The 23,378-nt window shown below is 48.6% G+C and overlaps 1 protein-coding gene across 8 annotated transcripts in view; it reads right to left on the bottom strand.

Annotated features, from left to right (window-relative positions):
- Positions 1-23,378, bottom strand: part of LOC106575079 (B-cell CLL/lymphoma 9 protein) — a 109,437-nt gene that overhangs the window by 3,225 nt on the left and 82,834 nt on the right. For 3 of the 8 annotated variants that reach the window (XM_014151238.2, XM_014151241.2, XM_014151240.2), the window contains exons 3-9: positions 22,042-22,116; positions 10,094-10,473; positions 7,862-8,175; positions 5,471-5,581; positions 4,665-4,827; positions 2,639-2,738; positions 39-2,313 (exon numbers count right to left, since the gene is read on the bottom strand). In XM_014151238.2, coding sequence (XP_014006713.1) covers positions 39-2,313; positions 2,639-2,738; positions 4,665-4,827; positions 5,471-5,581; positions 7,862-8,175; positions 10,094-10,401 — 3,271 coding nt within the window. In that variant the 5' untranslated portion in view covers positions 10,402-10,473; positions 22,042-22,116. Of the gene's footprint in view, positions 1-38; positions 2,314-2,638; positions 2,739-4,664; positions 4,828-5,470; positions 5,582-7,861; positions 8,176-10,093; positions 10,474-22,041; positions 22,120-23,378 lie in introns of all 8 variants that reach the window. The other 5 variants (XM_045698780.1, XM_014151237.2, XM_045698781.1 and 2 more) reach the window with 3 other exon arrangements.

The following is a 23,378-nucleotide window of genomic DNA, read 5'->3' as shown; positions in this document are numbered from 1 at the left end:
GATGGAAGGCTAACAGAGGAGAAACTTCTGGGACTCACCTTGCTCCACGTTGCCCATCATGTTGGGTGAGGTCATGCTGAGCGGGGGCTGCTTGTTGTTCTGGGGGATGCCTGGGCTCTGCATGGGGGGCTTGGGGGACGATGTCCACCCTGGGGAGGGTGCCGGGAGCGAGGGTGACTTCATGTGGACGGGAGAGGCTCCAGCCGAACCCATCATGGGGGGAGACTTGATGGAGGCAGCGGCCGCGGCCACTGCTGCCGCTGAGGGCCCCTGGAGCATGCCGGCCAGCTGGGAGGGCGTCTGGGGGGACTTGAGGTTCCCAGAGGGCGAGCCCAGCATGGGGGACTGGACCTGCCTTAGCGTAGGGGACTTGAGGGGGTTGATGTTGGGTGAGTTAGCCTGGCCGCCCTGGATGTCCTGAGGACCCTTGCGGCCCCCCATGTTCCTCTGGCTGGGAGGCGGGCCCGAGTTGGGGGGCATGTGGCTGAGGCGACCGTTGCCGCCGTGGTTGGGTCCTCGCTGGTCAGGGCCGAAGGGGGGTTCAACTCTGGGGCACCTAGGGTTCCCTGGCCTGTGAGGCCCCATACCAGGGAAGTGGCGGTTGGGGCCCATGTTGAAGTCCCCTGGGTGGTGCCCCTGGTCAGGGAAGGGAGGCCCCTGCATCATCTTCTGAGGGCCCATGTTCTCTGGCATGGAGCCTCCTCTCATCTTCATCATCTCCTCGGGGTTCATGTGAGGCTCCCCCCTCATCTTAGCCTGCATCATCTGGGGGTTGGGTCCCATGTTCATGTTCCCGGGGCCCATGCTGAACTCGGGGCCCATGTCCCGGCCCAGGCCCTTGACAAACTCCATCCTGGAGGATGGGCTCATGGGGCCAACGTCGCCAGGCATTCTGGGAAACATCATGCCTCCTCCGTTAGGACCGTTGCCGTCCATTGGCCCCCGGGGGCCGTTTCCCCCCATCACCCTGTTCATCTCCATGATCATGCCATGTGGCAGCCCCATGCCCTGCTTGTCACCCCCCATGCCCTGCTGGAACATGGCCTCCTGCACCGCCTGTGGGTTGGGGAACCTTTCCACCCGACCCCCTGGCCCTACAAACGGCCCCTGTCCGGGCAAGAAGCCCCTGCCGTCGCCCATGTTGGGTCCCATGTCGTCGGGCCAATTCATTCCAGGCCGGGGCCCCCTGGGGTTGGGGCCGCCCTCCATGCCCGGGTTAATCATGCCAGGAGGGAAGCCGCCGGGCATCCTCTGCATGTGGGGATGCATGGGGCCCCGGGGGCCCATGTTCATCTGCTCTGGGAAGTGCTCGGGGCCCCACATCTCCCCAGCCGAATTGATCTGGTAGGGAGGCGGGGGCCCGCGCATCATGGGGCCCCGGGGGCCTTGTTGGTGCATCATCATGTCGCCCATGGGTCCCCGGTGCTGCATCTGCTCCTGCTTCCTTTTCTTCTCCTCGTAGAACTCCTGCTGCAGCTTCAGCCATGCCATCTGCTCCGGGTTCATCCCTGTGTGATCCCCGTGCTCACCGCCGGGCCCTCCGTGAGAGTTCATAGGCGGCCCAGGAGGCGGAGGCCCCAGCTCGTCCGGGGAGAATGACATGTCTCTGAGGCCTCCGGGCCCAAACAAAGTGCCATCAGGGCGGGGCCCCACAGGGCCTCCAGGCTTCCCCAGGCTCTGGGACTGGGCCATCATGGCCTGGAGGGGGCCCTGCTCCCCAGGCTTCTTGGGCTCCCCCTCCATCATGCCGGGGTTGGGCCCAGGAGGCCCGCCTGGGTTGCCCTGCCCCATAGCTACCATGTCTTTGAGGGATAACTCCTTGTCATCGGGGAAGAGCATGCGCTGGATGTCCCGTAGCGTCTGCAGGGAGCGTTCGCGGTGCTCCAGCTGCTCCTGGGACAGGCCCTCAGAGTTGTCCCCCATGCTGGACATCAGCTCGTGTGCCAGCTGCTGCTGCTGGGCCGTGAGTTTGGCGTCGGCACCATTGGGAAGGTCCAGAGAGGGGAAGACCTGTTGGGATGCCCCAGAGGGGGTCTGGTGGCCGGGCGTCCCTCCAGGGTTGCTGTTAGCGTCGTGGGGCGTGCCGTTCTGGGGGCTTCCGCTCTTAGAGTCCATGCCCCCAGAGGAGGCCCCGTCCTGGGGGAAGCTCCCAGGCTTGGCCCCCTGAGGCTGGGCCTCTGCTGGCTGCTGTTGGCCTGGTGGAGGTGCTTTGGAGGCCTGCTGGTGGTTCTGGTCAGAAGGGTGAGATGACTGCTGCTGGGGCGCTCCACCCAGCTGCTTAGAGTCACCCCGAGGGGGTCCCATCTGATTATTCTACAACACAGGGTGAGGGCGAGAGAGGGGTTGGTGGGGTTACCAGAAGTTCCCGCTCGCTGACACGTACACGTTAAGAGAGGGTTGTCAAAGCACGCCAGGGTGCATAATTAATATAGCTTCAAAAAATACACTATTATTTGGAGTTGGACAAATATCATAACGTTGTCAAAACCATGCTTAAAGTTTTAACATTGTTATGTAACATATTACCAGACCAACAAGGGGCACAATGCAAAATGACAGATTTCGATGATACCCCAAATGGTATGATAAATAATAGGCTAGTTAAATGTGGTTTTGTATTGAAGTGGGTTAGACTTACCACAGGTAGATGGGGCTTGTTGCCCTTGCCGTTGGAGTTGTTGTTCATGTGGAAGGCAATGATGTTGTCCGAGTGGCCTGTGAAGACCGCATCAGCCGCCCTGCAGACAGCGGAGCACGCTCATGAGTAGGTGTGTGCGCATGCGTTTCAAACAGGCAACAGGTGGAAGAGGCCCATTTCAAAATCAGGATAATAAATGAATAATTGAAGCCTATCATCAAAGCCATATATTGACCACAATTGTGAACAATACACACTGCAGACATTAAACAAGGTCCAATGCGGACGTTTTCTTTTTTTCTGGGTAACAATTAGGTACCTTACTGTGAATGTTCTCAATGAAAATGGTCAAAAAGAAACAAAAACTACTTGTTAGCAAAGGGCAATTTCTCAAGCAAGGATTTAGCTAGGACTGTCTGGGAGTGGTCTGAGTTACCGCATGGTGATGTCGTGGGCCTTTAAATACATCTGCTTAGCATAGTCCTTGGTTCACTCCTCAGAATCCCAGACAAATGGCAAAAGGAATGGACAGAAGGTGGAAAAGGAAGGCATCTATACTTGGTTTCAATCAGCAATAACCACGAAGGACCCTCAAGACGATCAGAAACCATAATCACCCGTCTGCGAATAGGCCACAGCGGCCTCAATTACTCTCTCCAATTACTTCTTCCATTCATGTAGACCAGAGTGCAGAATCTAGAACACCTCCATCCGTCTCATAACATTCCAGCCCGGAAGGTGGTGGCAATGCACCCAATACTGGTATGCACACCACCATAAAACCTCAACGAGGAAGGAGTCCTTCGTTCACTGCAGCTCAAGGATGCAATCCTACTAATTAGTCTTCTGACTAGTCATATCAGCTCTTTTGCCAATAATTGGGCAAAACATCTGAATTGGGATGCCTGTGTAAACACAGCCAATGCGTTCTGGGAGGGAGTTCAAGCAAACTGTAAATCAGTAATAGCCAGTTGAACTACACTGGTGAACCAAACAGTTGAGCGTCCCATGGTTAGGGATGAGTGGCAGGGCTGGAATGGACTCCTGTTGTCCATCTCTCCTCATCAATCTATCAATTGTATTTATAAAGCCCTTCTTACATCAGCAGATGTCACAAAGTGCTGTACAGAAACCCAGCCTAAAACCCCAAACAGCAAGCAATGCAGACGTAGAAGCACAGTGGCTAGGAAAAACTCCCTAGAAAGGCAGGAACTCTCTAGAAACCTAGAGGGGAACCAGGCTCTGAGGGGTGGCCAGTCCTCTTCTGGCTATGCCGGGTGGAGATTATAAGAGTACATAGACATTAAGGCCAGATCGTTCTTCGAGATGTTCAAATGTTCATAGATGACCAGCAGGGTCAAATAATAGTGGCTATAGAGGGTGCAAAAGGTCAGCACCTCGGGAGTAAATGTCAGTAAATGTCAGAGGGCTTTTCATAGCCGAGCATACAGAGGTCGAGACAGGCAGAACACACTGATCAGGGGGTTGGCTGGGCTACTCAGGGCAGATAAGTGGTGGGGGGAGAGAGAGAGCTTGTTGTCATCACTTGTCAATCAAATGGGACCACCCCACTAAGGGACAGCCCGGAGTTTGGGTGACCCTCTGTCATTATTCACAGCCAGTCTGTCAGTGACCGGCAGAACACACTGACCAGGGGGCTGACTAGGCTACTCAGGGCAGAGAAGGGTGTGCGAGGAGGAGATGGTAGTGCACGGGTCAGAGACAGGGAACTGGCTAGATCTCGCTGATGCGTCAGGAGGGAAGGGGGCAACACCCCACACTAAGGTTTCCATCAGGTGACTTCATTTTGAATGCATTCACTTGTCTCCACCCTTCTCCAGAAGTGTGAACTTGCACCCTCCTTGTCAGATTTAAAAGCATCGGATTGGTCAAAGAAGCATTGGCCTGAGGGAGTTTCCGCCATTGTTAAATCCGGAGAGAGAGTTCAGTTTGTGGTATACTTTAATGTACAGATCATGAACAATGACCAATCAACCATACAAACAAACAGCCAGAGCTAGCTTACTTGTTGGCCATCTCTGTGGTGAAGACGTACACGACCTTTGACCCGGGCTTGGGACCGCTGCCGCCCAGCTCCATGCTCTGCCCTCCAACAGCATTGTGTGTCGACGTGGCCGTGCTGAGCGCGTTGTTGGAGTCCAGAGGCTTCATCTCTATCAAATTGCAGTCTGGAGAGACAAACAGGAAGTAGAGGTGAGAATGAGAAAACACTATGGACCAGACCATGACGGTCTGGTTGTCTCCATTGTGCATCTCAAAATATCGCTGTATGTGGTTCCTTAGACGTTAAAACACTTGTCCGGGAGCGCTGTGAGATCAGATATAATCTGTTCACTGCAATAAATACAACCTGGAACTATTCAGATGAGATATAGAGTATCAAGCCTCTCAGAGTAGAATCAGTTCCTCGCTGTCCATGTAGTCTTATTCACTGTGATCTAAAAAGCCAAACTGCTCCTAGACCAGCACTCCTACTCTGAGACGCTTGACACATACTGCACCAGATCATTAGGCCGGTGTAATCTGATTTAGGAGGACCATGGGGAGCTTCTGTTCCTTCCCAACCCCAGTTCACTGGTCTGGTCACAGATCTGTTTGGCTGCGTTTACACAGGCAGCCCAATTCTGATATTTTTCCCACTAATTGGTCTTTTGACCAATCACATCAGGTCTTCTCACATCATATTTTTTTCAGAGCTGATCTGATTGGTCAAATGATCAATTTGTGAAAAAGAGGTCTGGTGACCATAGGAGTTGGTAAGACTGTCCAAACAAATCTGGGACCAGTCGACTAGGTAGCTACAGTACTTACTAAAGAACCCTGGGTCTTCCTCGTCACTCTCGCCCCCAGAGCACCAGTCCGCTCCACTGTAGGGCTGCCGCCGCTCTGCTACACACAGCCTCTTGGCTCGGCTGCCCAGCTCTACACCAGAGAGAGAGATGAAGGAGCTAAGTCTGGCTAGTGTCAATCAAGCACACCTATAAAGCTGTACTCATTACGACCTACTGATTTTGTCATGCACAAGTGAAGGTAATTGAACAACACATTTTGGCATAGCTGGTGTTTGATGGGTTTACAATAATGTGATGCAGCATTCATAGCCTGGTTCCAGATCCGTTTGTGCTGCCTTGTTAAATCCAATGGACAATGACGATATGAGTTGGCTATAACAGCACAAACAGACCTGGGGCCAGGCGACAGGATTAACACATTACGACAAAATAACGTGTTGACTATTCGCTCGTTCAGATCAATGCTCTCAGCGGGACATTGGGTGGAGGGAGACGAGCTGCCTGTGAGGCATGCGGGGTAAAGTGGGCGGTCCTGATTGATCTCTGAGAGAGAGAGAGAGGGGGGGGGTGTATAAATTATTTAGCCCAGTGTCTTTTAAACAGACAACAATCACAGGGAGCCCAGTGGGACACTGGGGGGTGGCCTGGGTCGTGTTCATGAGGCAAAACGCTGTGCAACGGAAAACAAAAACAAGCGTTCAGATCGTACAGACCCATTTCACTCCATTTTTGAGTGTTTTCTTCCGATTTGTGCCTACCGAATAGGACCCTTACCTCTTACCCCAAAGTCTCACATGTAGACAACCAAACATGCACAAACAGTCACTAATTTAAGATAGCAGCGTGGTTAATGGAGGCTCTCCAATAAGTCTCTCTCAAGTACTTTTAGTCCAGGACTAGGCTTAAACCGCGTCCCTACAACAGCTCCCGGTCCGACATTGTGCGTATACTTTAAAATGAAGTCAGTCTCACATCACTAGGAGTGTGCACTGTCGACACACCAAACCACTCGCTTTCAGAACTGCAGAAGCTTCTGTTCCCACCGCCAGCCCCAAACCTGTGGGCCCCTCCAGGCAAGCAGCTGTGAGCAGTGCACTGCAGGCCCCGAGGCCAAGAGCCTGAAAACTTTATGAGGTGGTGTGTGTGTGTGTGTGTGTGTGTGTGTGTGTGTGTGTGTGTGTGTGTGTGTGTGTGTGTTAGCTGGAGATGGACATGGAGTGGAAGCTCCCTGTGCAGAATGATCCACATGCTACATCAACAGATGCGCATGCCACAAACAAATGGCCACTGGCACACACCTAAAGCATGTCAATTAAATCAACAATTACTTAACAATCTACATTAACACTAAGCAATCAAACTGACGTGTCTGGAGGGGTATTCTGGGAGAGTGTATTTAATTAATATACACTACACCCATTCCTTTTCACATGCTTTTGCCATTTGCCCCACTGTCATTTTCATTCATCTATCTAGTTGTGATAGGCGCAATACCAAAAGAAAAATACTGTTCACATTTATATGATTTCATATCATGAAAGACGTAGAACCAGATCCCGCTCAGTAACAGCAATCTCAGTAGTAACCACCAGATGTCTCAGTGAAATGGAAATACTAAAGGGGAAAACGACTGGACACCCCCTTGAACACAGTGAGATGGTTTCTTCCAAGGCTCCAGCCTACACAGAGTTTTTTCCACCAGGAGATAAACGGGGTTGTGGATGTCTTAATGCAGCACTACAGCCAGCCCCGAGGAGAAACACACACACATATATTATATATACACACACATACATACAGACGCTCCCTCTTACAAGGGCGAAAGCTACCAGGAATAGTGTGATTAATGACATTCCCTGTGGGGTCCTGAGGGCCATCGTGACATGCCAGATAAGCCTGGGAGCCATCTTATAAGGACACGACTCTACATCCGTCACAAAGCCCACTCAGACAACTCCATATAAAGAGTTAATAATCCACACCTCAACATCCTAGACCTAGCCCCCTTGTATTTTGGTATTTTGATGCTTTGAGTTCACCCCTCTGACTAGTTGATGTCACGGCAGACCGTTGAGAACAAGGTGCGACAGCAAGGTGATGTTGAACGTGGGGGAAAAAAACAACATTGATTTTCAACGGGAGTTTCTTACTATTTGGTATGAACAGTCATTTTCACTAGGGGACAATACTCTGCCTTGAGATTCTGGAGAAAATGACCAACGTGACAGTAAGAGGTGCATATCTGAACTCTGAATCGGTCCCCATGAGACTATTATGATGTAGTGATACTGTAGGTGCCAAAGGATGTTGATCACTACCCTGTCTTCCATATCAAAAGCCTTCTTTTAGGGTGACAGACTAAACCTGTTGATGGCTCCATCACTAGTTGTAGGGGAGGGCTCGGCCTTACCTTTCTGATCCCCCTCGTTGTTGGACGTCCCCGTGTCACGATGCTCAAATGACTCCACCGAAGTGCTTCTTTCCCTCTTCATTTTGCCCTTGGCCCCGTTGCCTGCATTCAGGCCTTGTCCGTTTTTGAGTCCCAGGCTCCCTACGGGCCCCTTAGGGCCTAGAATTTTGGGGTCACAGGGCGAGGGCTGCGATTGGCTGCCCGCGCCCCCCGGCTTTCCCTGATTGGGCAGTTTTGAGTCCATCTGGGCGGCGCTGGAGGGAGACATGACGGGTGGGGAGCGTACCATGGCCTCCTGCTTCTGTTTGGGACTGCTGATGGAGAGGAGAGACAACCAGAGTTAGTGGGGGAAAAATCAAACAATATGCATGTCTTATCACATGCGCTTAACAGTAGAAACTAATACACCCATTATTTACATCAAACCGCCGTCATTATCAACAACACATGAGAAATCACAGAAGAGCCATTAATATTCTCTTACGTAAACGTTCCTGCCGAGAACAGACAGGCAAAGTACTACGGCTGAGACTAGTTCCCAGAGGCTGAGGGAGGCACATGGCAGCTCCCCCGCCCTGACAAAGCATCACTCTTAAATCAGCACCTGGGTCATGTTCATTAGGCGCCAATACGTTCGAAAATGGACTGAAACATTTTGTTGCGTGCCCTAATGAACACAGCCCAGATCCTGGTTGGGGAGGCATGACGTACGCAGGTGAGTGATTAATAAAGGGTAAACAGGGCCACCTCCAGTCCTCACCCATTCTTTGTTGACAGAGTTGGGAACAGCAGGGAAGGTGGAAGGGGGGTGTTAATATATAATCGGTGCCTTGTTAAAGTAGGCACTAGTACACAGCCTCATTTCTCCTTGTGCTGGACAGAAACCTAGAGACAGGAACACAACTCGCCCCATTGCCATGGAGACCAGTTACACATGGACAAAGCAGGGGGGAAAAGGGGGCTGCTCGATGAAGTTGGAGGAGAAACGGGAAGTAGAACACAGGGAAGTACAACAGATACGGAATGGGTAGTCCGACCAAAGATGGTGGATAAATGAAGATAGTTCACTCGGGCATTGAAAAATAATTGTCAGTTCCGGTCTACTTAACTGGGTGTGTCTTCTATAGACACCAATGCAATAGCACTTGGGTCTGGTCTACTTAGTTCATGGAATTTGCAGCCTTCCTCTTACGTCTCTGGTCTGACGACACACTAATGTAGCTCGAGAACTGCCGGAATCCATTGCTGGTGGTACGAGGTTCAGCATGACCGCTGCATTGGGCTAAAAGTCCAGGGACAGATCGAAAATAGTTGACTGGCAGCGTCACAGCACTCAATGGGAGTAACAACAATCTCCAAACAGGACCTTACCAGGCCTCCCTTTCCAGCTAGCAGTGAAACATAAGCCCTAGCACTCTCCTAAAAACCCAGCCAAAATGGCCCCGCGACCAAAACCGGAGCCAATATGGATCCGAAGCCAAACGTTGAGCCAATATGGCCGGCGTGCCTACTGTGAGACGGGCCCCAGCAGGGCTTTGGCAGTGCAGCTGCAGCCTTTATACTAGTCCCAGAGGGCCTGAGTCAGCACGGGCCGGGCCGGGATGGGCTGGCAGAGAGGCAGCTGCAGGGTGGAGACACTCAGGTCACTGTTCCAGGGCTCACGCATAGCCAGGACCTGCTGCACTAGGTTAAGCTTTAACAGGCCAGAGTAGTTCTCCAAGTCTGGTCGTCGTGTAACCTCATACAGGATGCCAGATCTGATAGATCTGAGCTCGCCGACCTCTTAGCAGGTTTAGGAGTGGAGGAATTAGATCCAACTGCTAGACAGGACTCAATAAATACCACGCTATAAACCACAACACAGAACGGAGAGTCGGACGGCACGGCAGTTAACACGACGGTCTTAATCAGAGAAGGACAAAAGGGTTCGTTCTCGGGTCGTCTTTATTGCAGTGACTATCCCGGGGGAAGTGTTAAAACATCTCAAGATCCACGTTGAGATGACACAGCAATCTTCTGAGATACGCCGCCCGCTTGCTTTTGAGGCAACGTGGAAGGCGTTCAAACTCTTTCATTACGCAGCGGGATTGACAGGTGATCAAGCAGGGATGTACACCCTGTGGCCCGCGGAGTGGCCCAGGAGCGGAGGATAATTTGTCCTTGAAGTTGAGTTGTACCCCTGTTTTAAAGAGCCAAGAGAGAGACATAGTCGCACACATAGACCCAGCTCACCTCTGCGTGTTAGCCGATGGGGAGTTCCTCACTTTGGGATTGCTGGAATGCATTGACGGCGATCCCAGGGAGACAGAGGGCGGAGTCAAGTGCTGGTGCGGGCTGGCCGAGGGTGTGGCCTTGGCCCGGGGGTTCCTGTGGCCTGTGCCGGCGAGGGCGGAGTTGTGGTTATTAGAGGAGGGGTTAGTGTTGCTATTGGCTCGGCCACTGTCTGGGCCTGCCTCGTCCCGCTCCTTCTTGACACGCTCTTTCCGGCTGAAGTTTCCTGCTGTGGCTGCTGCTCTTTCCTCTTGCACCTCCAGCATCATCTGGATGTCAGTAAGTGTGAGGCGCTGTGTGCCTGGAGTCTCCTCAAGGAGCTCTCACAGTCCTTGGGCACACTGGTAAAGACAGGGGTGGAGGGAAGGAGAAAAGAAAAACAGGAGAAAATGTTAAGGAACTTCACAACGTGTGCATGTTGGTGACTTACAAAAGTTCTGGAACGCCACTGTTGTATCAGGCACCCCCTGCATTCTAACATCTCCTCTGATGGTTTGCGTCACTCAAAACAAGCCGGTGACATCGACAACTAACCAAATCAGAACCGCTTACTTGGTTTGACATTGCACAGCTCCATAGCATTAGATGCTGATCTACCAACTGACAGGACAACAGTATCATAGACCAGGGGTTGAGAAACACAGAGGCTCTGTTTGAACAGCCACACTAACATACTACAACGTAGTCAACCCTAATGCATGGCTTTATTCTAAGTGGCATGCTAGGATGGGTGGAAATAGAGAGGCCCATTTCTCCCGTGTAACCTTGTTTGGCGTGTCATCCTCCTCTCCACCAGGGGCCCTTTTTTCTCCGAATCACTGTCATGAGACAGTTCCCTGTCCTCTGACAACACGCACACCCAGACACCCTACCCCCAACAACCACCACAACCCTGCAAGTGGAAATGAAGAATCCCAGATTTTGTTACTGCCTACATTCCAACTGGAACCCTATATCGTGCACTACTTTTTGACTAGGGCCCATAGAGTTCCGGTCAAAAGTAGTGCACTATGTAGGGAATAGGGTGCCATTTGGGATACACACACTGTACATGTGTATGTGAGAAGGAGCTAGTCTCCCATGTGCACTGGTAAGCACGCTAGTTCTGGTTTGTGAATGAAGGCATGGGTGTGTGTGTGTGCATGCACGTGCATGTGTATTCTCAGTGCGAATAAAACAGTTTTTTTATTTTAAGTATTGCTCACTACCCTCAGGTAGGGATATGAGAAACTCCTCCATAAAGCTGCACTGTCAAGATAGCATAAAATATTCAGGAAAGCTTCCAAGATACTCTGATGATGCAAGTGGTTCCATAAGCCCCCTCTGGCTAAAGGGTAGGGGACTGAAACCAGTGAGAGAATCATCCAAATGAAAATCAGGCTGAAACTTCAGCATGGCCACAACCACCAAAACACAATCCAATACTAGACTCACAATCAAAACCCAAAAATAGTTCAAAGATCACCAAGGGTTTCTTAACTCTCAACTAGTGATGCGCCGATATGACATTTTTGGGCCGAAACGATATCTTCCTTGCCCCCCAGAAAAACGATACAGATATTTAACATTTTAGCGGCCTTTTAAGCATTCTAGTACAGTTAAATAGTTAACACACACACATGGGCGCAGTGGTCTAAGGCACTGCATCTCAGTGCAAGAGGCGTCACTACAGTCCCTGGTTTAAATCCAGGCTGTATCACATCCGGCCGTGGTTGGGAGTCCCATAGGGCGGCGCACAATTGGCCCAGCGTCGTCCGGGTTTGGCCCGGGTAGGCCGTCATTGTAAATAAGAATTTGTTCTTAACTGACTTGCCTAGTTAAATAAAGGCTACACACACACCACACTGACCAAAAAGTAATTTTGTTGCCATTTACATATGTCCCCATTACCAGTAAAACGTCATCAAAACCTATTTTTCACTTACTTGCTGAGCTGTTTCTTTGTTCAGTCGTTTCATTCTCAACCAGGATTTCTAGGTGTCATCTAAAATAACCCTAATTTATAAGAGATTTCTTATTTGAATAATGGTGGTTGGACCCATCTATGTGAAGCTAGCCACAATAAGAATTAGCCACAATAGTGGACTTTGCGGTGAGCTTTCAAAATAAAAGTATGTCATTGACAGTGATGCAAATGAATATAAATAGTAGAATTATGCCATAATTGAATAGATCATGCTAAACGAGGTTGGAATGTTGTTATATAACATCAACAAAAGACAATAATTCGTTAATTTGACAAAAATCTGTTGAAATCACACTGAATGGATTTCACTTTAGAATTGCATTGGGGGCTTATTTCACTGTACAGCCTTGCCTATGGATTGTGGATCAATGACATGGGATATCAGTCTACTCAGTGACTCCCAGAGAACATTAGCATTATAGCTCTTATTGCGGGACTCTGAACCAACTGAATTGAGCCACATTTATTGTCAACCTATGTGTATTGAACACTATTCCAGAGGAAAACAATACTGAGTGGATGTTTTGGAGTCTGATAACTCTGAGGAGGACGTTGGGAAAAAATATCTTGGGTATTGAGTAGACTGATACCCTATTTCATTGATCCCCAATCCTTAGGTAAAGCTGTACAGTGCAATATGAATGTCAATACACATAATAGGCTGACCGGGGAGGTGATTGTACAGTCACAGTCCTGCGATAGGAGCTACAACGCTAATATTTGCGTAAAATCAAATCAAACTAGTCACCTGCGCCGAATACAACAAGTGTGGACCTTACCGTGAAATGCTTACTTACAAGCCCTTAACCAACAGTGCAGTTAAAGAGGAGTTGATTATATTGACCACATAATCTAAAGTAAAAAATTACAATAACGAGGTTATATACAGGGGGTACCTAGTCAGTGTACAGGGATACAGGATAGAGGTAATTTGTGTATGTAGGTAGGGGTAAAAAGTGACTGTGCGTAGATAATAAACAGCGAGTAGCAGCAGTGTACAAAAGCAAATGTAGGGGGGATGTCAATGTAATAGTCCGATGGCCATTTGATTAATTGTTCAGCAGTCTTATGGCTTGGGGGTTGAAGCTGTTAAGGAGCCTTTTGGTCCTAGACCTGGTGCTCCAGTACCGCTTGTCGTGCGGTAAACGAGAAAACAGTCTCTGACAATTTTGTGGGCTTTCCTCTGACACTGCCTATAGGTCCTGGATGGCAGGAAGCTTGGCCCCAGTGATGTACTGGGCCGTACGCACTACACTCTGTAGCGCCTTACTGTCAGATGCCGAGCAGTTGCCATACCAGGCGGTGATGCAGCCGGTCAGGATGCTCTCCATGGTGCAGCTGTAGAACTTTGAGGATCTGAGGACCCATGCCAAATCTTTTCAGTCTCCTGAGGGGGAATAGGCGTTGTCGTGCCCTCTTCACGACTGTCTTGGTGTATTTGGACCATTCTAGTTTGTTGTTGATGTGAAAACCAAGGAACTTGAAACGCTCGACTCGCTCCACTACAGCCCCGTCAATGTTAATGGGGGCCTGTTCGGCCCGCCTTTCCTGAAATCCACAATCAACTCCATTGTCTTGCTCACATTGAGGTTGTTGTCCTGGCACCACACAGCCAGGTCTCTGACCTCCTCTCTATAGGCTGTCTCGTCGTTGTCGGTGATCAGGCCTACCACTGTTGGGTCGTCAGCAAACTTGGTGTTGGAGTTGTGTTTGGCCACGTAGTCGTGGGTGAACAGGGAGTACAGGAGGGGAGTAAGTACACACCCCTGAGGGGCCCCAGTGTTGAGGATCAGCATGGCAGACATGTTGTTGCCTACCCTTACCACCTGGGGGCAGGCCGTCAGGAAGTGAAGGATCCAGTTGCAGAGGGAGGTGTTTAGTCCCAGGGTCCTTTACTAAAAACTCTAGCTAAACTCTACAGTTGTGTTCTGTGGGTGTCACCGATTAGACTGATACCCCATTTGATTGCTTCACATTCCAACCTTGTTTAACATTATCTAGTCTAAATAAGGCATGATTCAACCAATTGTAACCTTCTGCGTCACTTTCAAATAGGTACTTTTATTTTGAAGGCAAACCGCAAATTCCATTATTGTGCCTAATCCTTATTGTGGCTAGCTTCACAACACATAACCCAGTCCGGTCGAGCCTCATGAAGCTAGCTGGCTGCTTATAACGTTAGCTTTGGGCAATAGGGTTTAGTAGCTGGCTAGCTATTTATTTTCTTGAACTGAAGTTCAACTTCAATAGGCGAACAACAAGTGGCTACCTAGCTATTACTTACTCACAAGGATTCCGAAATCATTGCTAAGAATAATGAAAATGACTGCAGTTTCTACTGGTCATTGTTTTAAAGCTGGTTGTATTGGTGCTAGCTAGATACCAAGCTAAAGCTAGCTACCCCAGAAGTTGTGGTCTAACAAATAATGCTTTATTACCAATGCAGTACTGTAAACACATCATTCGTGGCCGGTGTGTGCTTGTTTGCAGACTTTTTTGTCCAACTTTGACAGTGCTACTGAAGTCTGGTTCATCCTTGGGAGCAATTTCCACGTTCATCTGGTACCACGTTAATCTGTATAAACAATAGTACGCAAGTATAAACACCTTCGGACCACGCAGCCGTCATACCGCTCAGGAAGGAGACGCGTTCTTTCTCCTAGCGATGAACGTACTTTGGTGCGAAAAGTGCAAATCAATCCCAGAACAACAGCAAAGGACCTTGTGAAGATGCTGGAGGAAACAGGTACAAAAATATCTAAACTCAGCAAAAAAAGAAACGTCCCTTTTCAGGACCCTGTCTTTCAAAGATCATTCGTAAAAATCCAAATAACCTCACAGATCATCATTGTAAAGGGTTTAAACACTGTTTCCCATGCTTGTTCAATGACTCATAAACAAGTAACGAACATGCACCTGTAGAGTGGTCGTTAAGACACTAACAGCTTACAGACAGTAGGCAATTAAGGTCACAGTTATGAAAACTTAGGACACTAAAGAGGCCTTTCTACTGACTCTGAAAAACACCAAAAGAAAGATGCCCAGGGTCCCTGCTCATCAGCGCGAACGTGCCTTAGGCATGCTGCAAGGACGCATGAGGACTGCAGATGTGACCAGGGAAATATATTGCAATGTCCGTACTGTGAGATGCCTAAGACAGCGCTACAGGGCGACAGGACGGACAGCTGATCGTCCTCGCAGTGGACGACCACGTGTAACAACACCTGCACAGGATCGGTACATCCGAACATCACACCTGCGGGTCAGGTACAGGATGGCAACAACAACTGCCCGAGTTACACCAGGAATGCACAATCAGTGCTCAGACTGAGCGCAATAGGCTGAGAGAGGCTGGACTGAGGGCTTGTAGGCCTGTTGTAAGGCAGGTACTCACCAGACATCACCGGCAACAAAGATGCCTATGGGCACAAAACCACCGTCGCTGGACCAGACAGGACTGGCGAAAAGTGCTCTTCACTGATGAGTCGCGGTTTAATCTCACCAGTGGTGATGGTCGGATTCGCGTTTATCATCGAAGGAATGAACGTTACACCGAGGCCTGTACTCTGGAGCGGGATCGATTTGGAGGGGGAGTGTCCGTCATGGTCTGGGGCGGTGTGTCACAGCATCATCGGACTGAGCTTGTTGTCATTGCAGGCAATCTCAACGCTTTGCGTTACAGGGAAGACCTCCTCCTCCCTCATGTGGTACCCTTCCTGCAGGCTCATCCTGGCATGACCCTCCAGCATGATAATGCCACCAGCCATACTGCTCGTTCTGTGCGTGATTTCCTGCAAGACAGGAATGTCAGTGTTCTGCCATGGTCAGCGAAGAGCCCGGATCTCAATCCCATTGAGCACGTCTGGGACCTGTTGGATCGAAGGGTGAGGGCTAGGGCCATTCCCCCAGAAAGAGTACAGGAACTTGCAGGTGCCTTGGTGGAAGAGTGGGGTAACATTTCACAACAAGAACTGGCAAATCTGGTGCAGTCCATGAGGAGAAGATGCACTGCAGTACTTAATGCAGCTGGAGGTCACACCAGATACTGACTGTTACTTTTGATTTTGACCCCCCCTTTGTTCAGGGACACATTATTACATTTTTGTTAGTTACATGTCTGTGGAACTTGTTCAGGGTATGTCTCAGTTGTTGAATCTTGTTATGTTCATACAAATATTTAAAATGTTAAGTTTGCTGAAAATAAACGCAGTTGACAGTGAGAGGACGTTTTTTGCTCAGCAAGCAAGAAACCACTGCTCCAAAACTGCCATAAAAAAGCCAGACTACGGTTTGTAACTGCACATGTGGACAAAGATCATACTGTTTGTAGAAATGTCCCCTGGTCTGATGAAACAAAAATAGAAATGTTTGTCCAAAATGACCATCGTTCTGTTTAGAGGAAAAAGGGGGAGGCTTGCAAGCCGAAGAACACCATCCCAGCCGTGAAGCACGGGGGTGGCAGCATCATGTTGTGGGGGTGTTTTGCTGCAGGAGGGACTGGTGCACTTCACAAAATAGATGGTATCATGAGAAAGGAAAATTATGTGGATATATTGAAGCAACATCTCAAGACATCAGTCAGGAAGTTAAAGCTTGGTCGCAAATGGGTCTTCCAAATGGACAATGACCCCAAGCGTACTTCCAAAGTTGTGGCAAAATGGCTTAAGGACAACAAAGTCAAGGTATTGGAGTGGCCATCACAAAGCCCTGACCTCCGGCCTATAGAACATTTGTGGGCAGAACTGAAAAAGCAAGCAAGGAGGCCTACAAACCTGACTCAGTTACGTCATCTCCGTCAGGACGAATGGGCCAAAATTCACCCAACGTATTGTGGGAAGCTTGTGGAAGGCTACCCGAAACGTTTGACCCAAGTAAACAATTTAAAAAGGCAATGCAACCAAATACTAATTGAGTGTATATAAACTTCTGACCCACTGGGAATGTGATGAAAGAAATAAAAGCTGAAATAAATCATTCTCTCTACTATTATTCTGACATTTCACATTCTTAAAATAAAGTGGTGATCCTAACTGACCTAAAACAGGGAATTTTTACTAGGATTAAATGTCAGGAATTGTGAAAAACTGAGTTTAAATGTATTTGGTTAAGGTGTATGAAAACTTCCGACTTCAACTGTAGCAGTGACACTATTACGGTGTAACTCCGGTAGGGCAAAATCTGAAAAATAGCGCACTTGGTAGTGTGTACCGTTGCTCGACCAGTCACGAAAGCCAACATCACCCACGACAGAGAACGGTTAAATTGTCAAGGGCAATGAATTCCATTATCTTGGCGTTAATGGATTTCGCCTTTGAGTTGTCTCGCTGAAATGTTCTTACTCTTTCAAATGACTGCTCGACTTGTTGACTGCTCAAGCCACACAGCAGACATTGTGGGCTAGGTTAGGAATGCTGTGTAGCGCAAAATTTTACGTGGCGCCGTTACGTCACGTACCTACATTATATAGGTATGCACGTCAGCTTTGACATTGGATTTGCACATCGGCGTTAAACTAGACATCGGACCGATGCCGATATTGGCATTTTTGGCTAATATCGTCCGAATCCGATATATCATACTCTCAATCCTAAAAAAAAGCTAGCTGGCTGCCAGTGCATTAAATATTTGGTTCTGGCTTCTGAGATGACTAAAAAGCTTAAAGATGATGAACACTACTCAGTAAACTACTTCAACAGCCCTCCTACCTTGACATGCAAACTATATGTGAAATCCAATAATCTGGAGACAAGAGGACGGGATCGGACTCAGGAAACCAGGGTCCTATTCACTAGACATCAAACGGACCGAAACGGGGAGCAGCTACCTGGACATAGGATAACCAATAAGAAACTCTTATTTTCGTTGCAAGACATACCTTGCTACGTTTAGCTATGGTGTGCACTAATGAATACAGCCCAGCAATGGGAGCACGTCTCAGCAGACGTAACGGGCTCGGCATCAGAGTGCGTGAGTCAGGTTTTGTAGAGGTCCTGCTATATCTAACACCTCCGTGCCCTCCGGGGTATGCGGTGGGGGGGAAATTAGGTCATCAAAACCCAGAAAGAGATGAGGAGTCAGTTGGGAGGATGTGAAAGACAGGGGTGAGCTTACCAGTATCAAGCCTTGAACAGCTCTACCTCTCCCATCAATGACTGAGGAAAACAACAAAAACAGGCTTCTGTTCATTAGAGCACATCATCGCAAAACATTTCTAACCGGCAGACACATGGGCTTAAGTGTGTCCATCAATTATGAATGACAAGAGGTATATAACAGAGTTGTGTTCATTAGGGTACACAGTTTTTTTTTAAATGCAACGGAAAACATAGCATATCTTATTGGACAAGTTCAGATGGTACACCTCTCCGTTTCACTGGAGCGTTGGTTCATTTCGTGCCTAATGAACACAACCCAGGCCAGTTTCCCTAGGCAAGGCTTCTGCCCTCTCCTACCAAACACAGTATGTTCATGATATTCAAAAAAGACAGAGACACATGTCTGTATAAGGCCATGAAGAGTCTGAGAGAGAAAAAACGGTTTCCATTCCACCACTCGAGTGTGGTAAGCACAGGCAGAGGCATCGAGTCAGTCGAGCTTCTGCGCCGGGGAGCGAAAGACAGAGACATTACACTTCACTAACGAGCGTGCACCCACACGGTCGCCATGGCAACGCCACTGGTGTCTGAATCTGAACGACTCCCAGCACAACAACTCGGGAGTGTTAGAGCGCGCCGTGCCGCTCCACAGACAAGCACCCACCCCCACACACTGGGAGACACAGTGGGAAAGATACACACACTGTGTTTTCAAATGATCTGGACCCTACACCTTCATTTCAGACTAAATGGAATTTCCTTCAGTAAGAAGAAGATGCCTAAAACACTGAATAGCCCAATTTGGGCACCTCAACATCCAGAAATCATCTAGAAGTAAACCTACACCGTAGCGTGCTGTGAATCAAAGCTGTCTGACTGAATGTGATGTGTGAATGCAAGCTGTGTGTGTGTGTTTACCCCAGGGGCATAGGGAAACTAGGCAGCCTCCAGCACTGCAGGGGAAAGAGACAGGGGGACCACAACCCCCCCAACCAGCCTCATTCAAACATTGACCGACCTCCCCACACACACACACACACACACCTCCCTCACGGAACCAACCTACAATTCCAGAATGCACCAGCGTTTCCTGCTCCCTCCCTTGGCCTGTACTGTGAGATCTTGGATGGACTAAATAACGGGATGATGACACAGTTTAGCAGGCCCGCTGGTCCAGCGCCAGGACAGGAGGACATAACAACCTGCCTACAGAGTGGTGCAGCAGCAGCCTTCACTAGGCCGGGTCAGGTCAGGTCACAGTGCCTTGGCTAATGCCCCTCTCTGCAATGGACCAGATAACAAGCAAAAATCGCTGACACTTTATGTGATGATGGTGAGAGAGAGAGTATGAGAAGGATAGGGAAAGGAGAAAATGGAGAGGGGCACACGAGGGAGAAAGCGGAGTGGAAGAGAAAGAAGATTGGAGAAAGTGGAAAAGCGGGAGAATGAGGAGAGGGGCACAGGCGCTCACCCACCGGCATCCTCTCCCACCGATAACTAGCCAGGTAAATCTCAGTCTAGCGAATATAGCAAGTCATTGGAAGAATTTAAACAAGCTATTAGCCCAGCTCAGTGCAACAGAGAGCCATTCACACAGATAAGACAGAACAGACCCTCTCCAGCAGTCTGCTTTGCTGTGGTGCCACAGGGGCTCCATGCTAATAGCTAATGTGTCTTCTTAAATGCCTGTATGAACTGCAACTGCTTTCTGTTTACTCTAACAGCCTTCTCTGTGTAACTGTTTGTGTGAGCGAGCAAGGGGGAGAGACAGAGTCAATGAAAAAGAAAGAGAGAGAGTCAACAAGACTCACATTTATTTTTGCATTGCTGGAGGGCTGTGCAAAGCGTTGCAACATGCCCTCTCTCAAAGAGCACTCATTTCCATACTCCCAGCAAAGAGATGAGCGCTCTCAAATTGACCTTGAAGGAGGCTCCAAATAAACCCGCCGCAAAGACACCAAAGCATGTCTTTTTATCCTACTGAACACCAGATAAACATCACGCAATTGTGTGAAGTCTCCCCTAGACGTACTGCGTACTCCAGAAATATCCTGAAAAAGGGGGGTGCTGGATAGAATTAGTCCAACCAACAAATCTCATAGAGTGCATGTAACCCGGTGGTGGTTATGCAATATGCATGCACGAATGGAAAATGGAAAGTATGGATCCCAAATTACACTCCGATGTTTCACACAGACCTCCATTTGCTGAAGGACCCATTTTTTCTGGCCCACACCCTCCATCCCTCCTGTAGTGAGGACATAACCAACAGAGAGGGAGAGTATAGGCTATGTGCTTGGCTGCCCACAGGGACAAAGGCTCACACATATGCAAACAAAGCCTGGCCAAAATCTCCAGATTCAAGACTGGCAGTCCCACCAGACAAAAACATGTGTGCATTTTTCACATGCGTATGAGTACACCTACACAAGCACACAAACGCGTACAAATGTACACGCACAAAAATAATCTATGGTCAAAGAGTAGAAGAGCGCTACACATTGAGAGAAAATGAGTTTAAGGATTGACAATCCTGGGTGGGTTCTTCTTCTTATTAAACACAGACAAGGCAAAGCCATTCTGCAAAGCCTCGGTCGGTCTGTTTTCTGCCTGCCGTTCCGGCCCATCCAACCTCCTTCCCGTTCTGTCTGTCTACACTAGGCGTAAACCTTGGATTTCAGCTGTTGGCCTCTTGCAGAAGTCGGGTAACATACATTATGATCCTGTTCCGAAGACAAACTAGCGTCACACCAAACCGTTTCACCGGCTAACGGTTGCAGTCAGCCTTGACAAATGTCATCGATGTCACCTCCACTCCCTGTGAACTTTAAAACCACAGTTTGCACTCAGGGAGCGTGACACCATGACACACCCTCGGGAGGACGACACACTCCTACGATACTCTGGCTCGGCTCAGTGCGCGCATGTAAAGGTTGCTCGCAGTCATTAACCGGTGGGTATAGGACGAGACTGAAAACACTTCATTCAGAATGAGCCAGACATGAAAGCTAGAGGCTATGGCTACTCATGAGTCTAAAACATCTTTTTAGATCGAAATTTGCATATTTTAAAATGTTTCACCAAGCCAAAAATAATAAATGGTGATTTGGGACTTTAAGAGCAGTAACAACAACCTATGTAAAACGAAAATAAGCTAAAACGTATATTAAAGCCAACTATCCTTTTTAACTCCAGGTGAGTATTAAATACTCTGGGGGAAAAAAATACTCAGACTTGGTTCAAGGAAGGAGAATAGGAAGGCTTTACTTCTGAACATACAGTTCTTTGTTGCCGATTTTCTTCTAGGAAATTGATTATGGTTGACGTCAGGGGCTCATTCCAGGGAACTGCTGTCCTATGGACAGGCAACTATCTCTTGTTTTGAAATCACCATCCTCAAACTAAGTCCTTGTCTTGCTTTCATAGAGGATGCCCAAATCAAAGCGCATGTCTTGGAAAGAACTAGACTTAACACTGAGATCTTGTGATCTCTATTTTGCGTTCTAATCTAGATACCCAGTAATCTGCAGGCGCCTTTGAGCCAATGTCACAGAAAGAGGCCCGAAGCAAAATGTTCACCTGAGCCACGGAGCGAACTACAGGGAGTAAGGTACACTGTGCTGCCTCTAGTGTGTCTGTGCCTCAGGGACAAAGATGAAGGAAAACTGGATGTACTCTCTCTACCAACCACTTACTCTCTACCTCTCCTCTCATCCAACCTGTACTGCTCGCGCCCTCCTCTCCATTCCCTCCACCCCCCAGCTCTTGCTTCACCAGGCTAATGCTCACCCCCTCCTCCCTCCACCCCCTGCAGTCAAGCGGCTTGTCTGTGCGTGTGTAGCACTCACCATGTCCCTCTGTGTCACGATATAGCCGTGGCCATGTCAGCATTGCAATGGGCCGCGCTCGTCAAATCCCCAGCGCTGCTGGAGACAAAGAGAGAGACATCTCTCAAATCACAACAACACACTGTCCAACATGGCTGGCACACACACACACACACACACAGGCTTAGCAGACAGAGCTACGGGCAGGCACTTGAGCGGCACCCCTTATCATGATATAACGCAACACGATTTAGCAGTATATAACGGCACGTAGACAGCTAGTGGTTCAGTATAGCAGGAATGAAGACTATTTACATGTACAAATATACATGATTAGGAAGAGCATGAAGGAAAATCAAAAGGGAAGACCATTAAATGTCATTTAAACCATTACTTGTCAACATCATATCTTTAACACATAACGTGCAAACAGAACACCTCCACCGGACATTCTAATTGCTTTGTTAATTACATTTCCTATTAGTCTACCTGCGCATAGCAGCAATTTAAAAAGAGATCTATTGAAATGAACACTGAACGCATATCATATTGAAATGAACACTAAACGCATATCATATTGAAATGAACACTAAACGCATATCAAACTGGGAATGAGGAGAGTAAAGTGGAACTGAAGTTGTCAGATGATGTAAAACGTGCCCTGTTCAAGAACATGATGCTGTTCAGAACATGATGGTTTCCCTAATGACTGCCTCGCCTGGTTCACCAACTACTTTTCTGATAGAGTTCAGTGTGTTAAATCGGAGGGCCTGTTGTCTGGGCCTCTGGCAGTCTCTATGGGGGTGCCACAGGGTTCAATTCTTGGGCCGACTCTTTTCTCTGTATACATCAATGATGTTGCTCTTGCTGCTGGTGAGTCTCTGATCCACCTCTACGCAGACGACACCATTCTGTATACTTCTGGCCCTTCTTTGGACACTGTGTTAACTACCCTCCAGACGAGCTTCAATGCCATACAACTCTCCTTCCGTGGCCTCCAACTGCTCTTAAATACAAGTAAAACTAAATGCATGCTCTTCAACCAATCGCTGCCCGCACCTGCCCGCCCGTCCAGCATCACTACTCTGGACGGTTCTGACTTAGAATATGTGGACAACTACAAATACCTAGGTGTCTGGTTAGACTGTAAACTCTCCTTCCAGACTCACATCAAACATCTCCAATCCAAAGTTAAATCTAGAATTGGCTTCCTATTTCGCAACAAAGCATCTTTCACTCATGCTGCCAAACATACTCTCGTAAAACTGACCATCCTACCGATCCTCGACGATGTCATTTACAAAATAGCCTCCAATACCCTACTCAATAAATTGGATGCAGTCTATCACAGTGTCATC

This window comes from Salmo salar, chromosome ssa17 (assembly GCF_905237065.1).
Source record: "Salmo salar chromosome ssa17, Ssal_v3.1, whole genome shotgun sequence".
NCBI classification, from domain to species: Eukaryota; Metazoa; Chordata; class Actinopteri; order Salmoniformes; family Salmonidae; genus Salmo; species Salmo salar.
The sequence above is the reverse complement of the archived record's forward strand: the minus strand, read 5'-3'. Positions and strand labels throughout refer to the sequence as shown.